The 1,599-nt window shown below is 35.6% G+C and overlaps 1 protein-coding gene across 5 annotated transcripts in view; it reads right to left on the bottom strand.

The window, feature by feature from the left end:
* Window positions 1–1,599, bottom strand: part of CUNH18orf54 (chromosome unknown C18orf54 homolog) — a 38,590-nt gene that overhangs the window by 14,787 nt on the left and 22,204 nt on the right. For all 5 annotated transcript variants that reach the window (XR_002824566.1, XM_023733962.1, XM_012556381.2 and 2 more), the window contains one exon: window positions 508–639. Coding sequence is in view for 4 of the 5 variants with exons in the window: in XM_023733962.1 (XP_023589730.1) it covers window positions 508–639 (132 nt within the window). In the remaining variant the exon portion in view is untranslated. The remainder of the gene's footprint in view (window positions 1–507; window positions 640–1,599) is intronic.

The following is a 1,599-nucleotide window of genomic DNA, read 5'->3' as shown; positions in this document are numbered from 1 at the left end:
GAAAGCACGGCCCCTGGATTCTCTATCAGCCCAGAACTAAAACAATTTCTGAGGCCAACTCTTCAGACAGGGATTGGACTGGACTGTGGGACCTAAAGTGATACTGGTGAGGAGTGTGCCTCTTAGCTCAAGTACATACAAGAGACTAAATGGGCAGCTTCTATCCGGAGGTGAGATGGGAAGGCAGAGAGGGTTAGGAGCTGGTTGACTGGACATGGAGAATCAGGAGTGGAAAGGAGGAGTGTGCTGTCACAGTATGGGGAGAGCAATTAGGGTCACATAACTATGTATGTATAAATATTTGTACGGGAGACTAACTTGAAATGTAAACTTCATTTAAACTACAACAATAAAAAAAAATTGAGTAAGTTATAGTTTAAAAAAATTATTCAGATAGGTGTTATGTGGCATGCTTATTAACATAAATCCAGAAATAGGTCCAAAAAAGATATAGGAAAAAAACTTTAAATTCACAGATATCAATTCATAAATCATATTTGTGCTTACTTGCTTAGTCCCTTCTGTTGGCTCTGTGGTTTTATTCTGATTAAAACTTTCTTGTACTGCTTGAAGATTAAATAACATTTGTTTCAGGGCTTCAACAGGACCATGGTGTTTGCCTCCAGAAAGGGTACAGCTCTAAGATTAAAACAGATGATTATGTGGTTAGTCTTGTAAACTCAGGGAAAACAAAGTTATATTTTTTATTATTATTTCCTTCCAATATAAAATTAATGCATGCTTATTGCAAAATCCAAACAATACATGTCAATAAAGTATTTGAAAAATGAAAATTATAATTCATCATCTCTCCATATCCAGACCCCAGATGAAATTACTTAGAAACAACCATTATCGACATTTTGACATATCCTTTCTAGCCCTTGCTCTTGTAAAATGAATAGCACAGTACATGTTTGCATTTGTAACAAATTCATTTAGTACATTTAAGATCATCAATTTTTAGAACTGGAAAGGTCCTCAACAACACGTAAGCCAACATGATTTTTCAGATGTGTAAATGAAGCTGGTTATCAGCGAAAACAAGGACTAGAAATGGAGTACTAGTATTCTCTGCACACTTGTAAATATTTTTTCAAAGAGTGTGCTACATCTTCACCTCTTCATGGGCCATGCGTTCCTTGCTACTTAAATAACACTCATACCTCAGTTATCACCAACCTTTCCTATATCCAAAGAAGGCAACAGCACTTAGCCACATTAAGTGGTCAGGATTCCTTTAAGAGAATCTGTAAGGGATATTTTAAAACTTTTTAAAAAGCCTAATCAGTCTATTGTTTTGTATTTTACAAATGAGGTGACGTGTCCTGATAGCTCTCCACAGTGGCAAACAGCCTTCTTAAGATACCTGTAATTACTTTAAAATATTTGAGCACAGACAGTGTAATATATGTAGCAATTATTAAAGTTCAATTCTAGAGGAAGTTATTGACTAGCATAAAAATGTTAGAAATAGGCTCTCATTTGTGCCTATGTTCATGAGGGTTACTGGTCTGTAATTTTCTTTTTTTGTGGTGTCTTTACCTGGTTTTGGTATCAGGGTTATCCTGGCTTCATAGAATGAGTTACGGAGTATTC

Source organism: Trichechus manatus, unplaced genomic scaffold (genome assembly GCF_000243295.1).
Source record: "Trichechus manatus latirostris isolate Lorelei unplaced genomic scaffold, TriManLat1.0 scaffold00063, whole genome shotgun sequence".
Classification (NCBI taxonomy): Eukaryota; Metazoa; Chordata; class Mammalia; order Sirenia; family Trichechidae; genus Trichechus; species Trichechus manatus.
The sequence above is the reverse complement of the archived record's forward strand: the minus strand, read 5'-3'. Positions and strand labels throughout refer to the sequence as shown.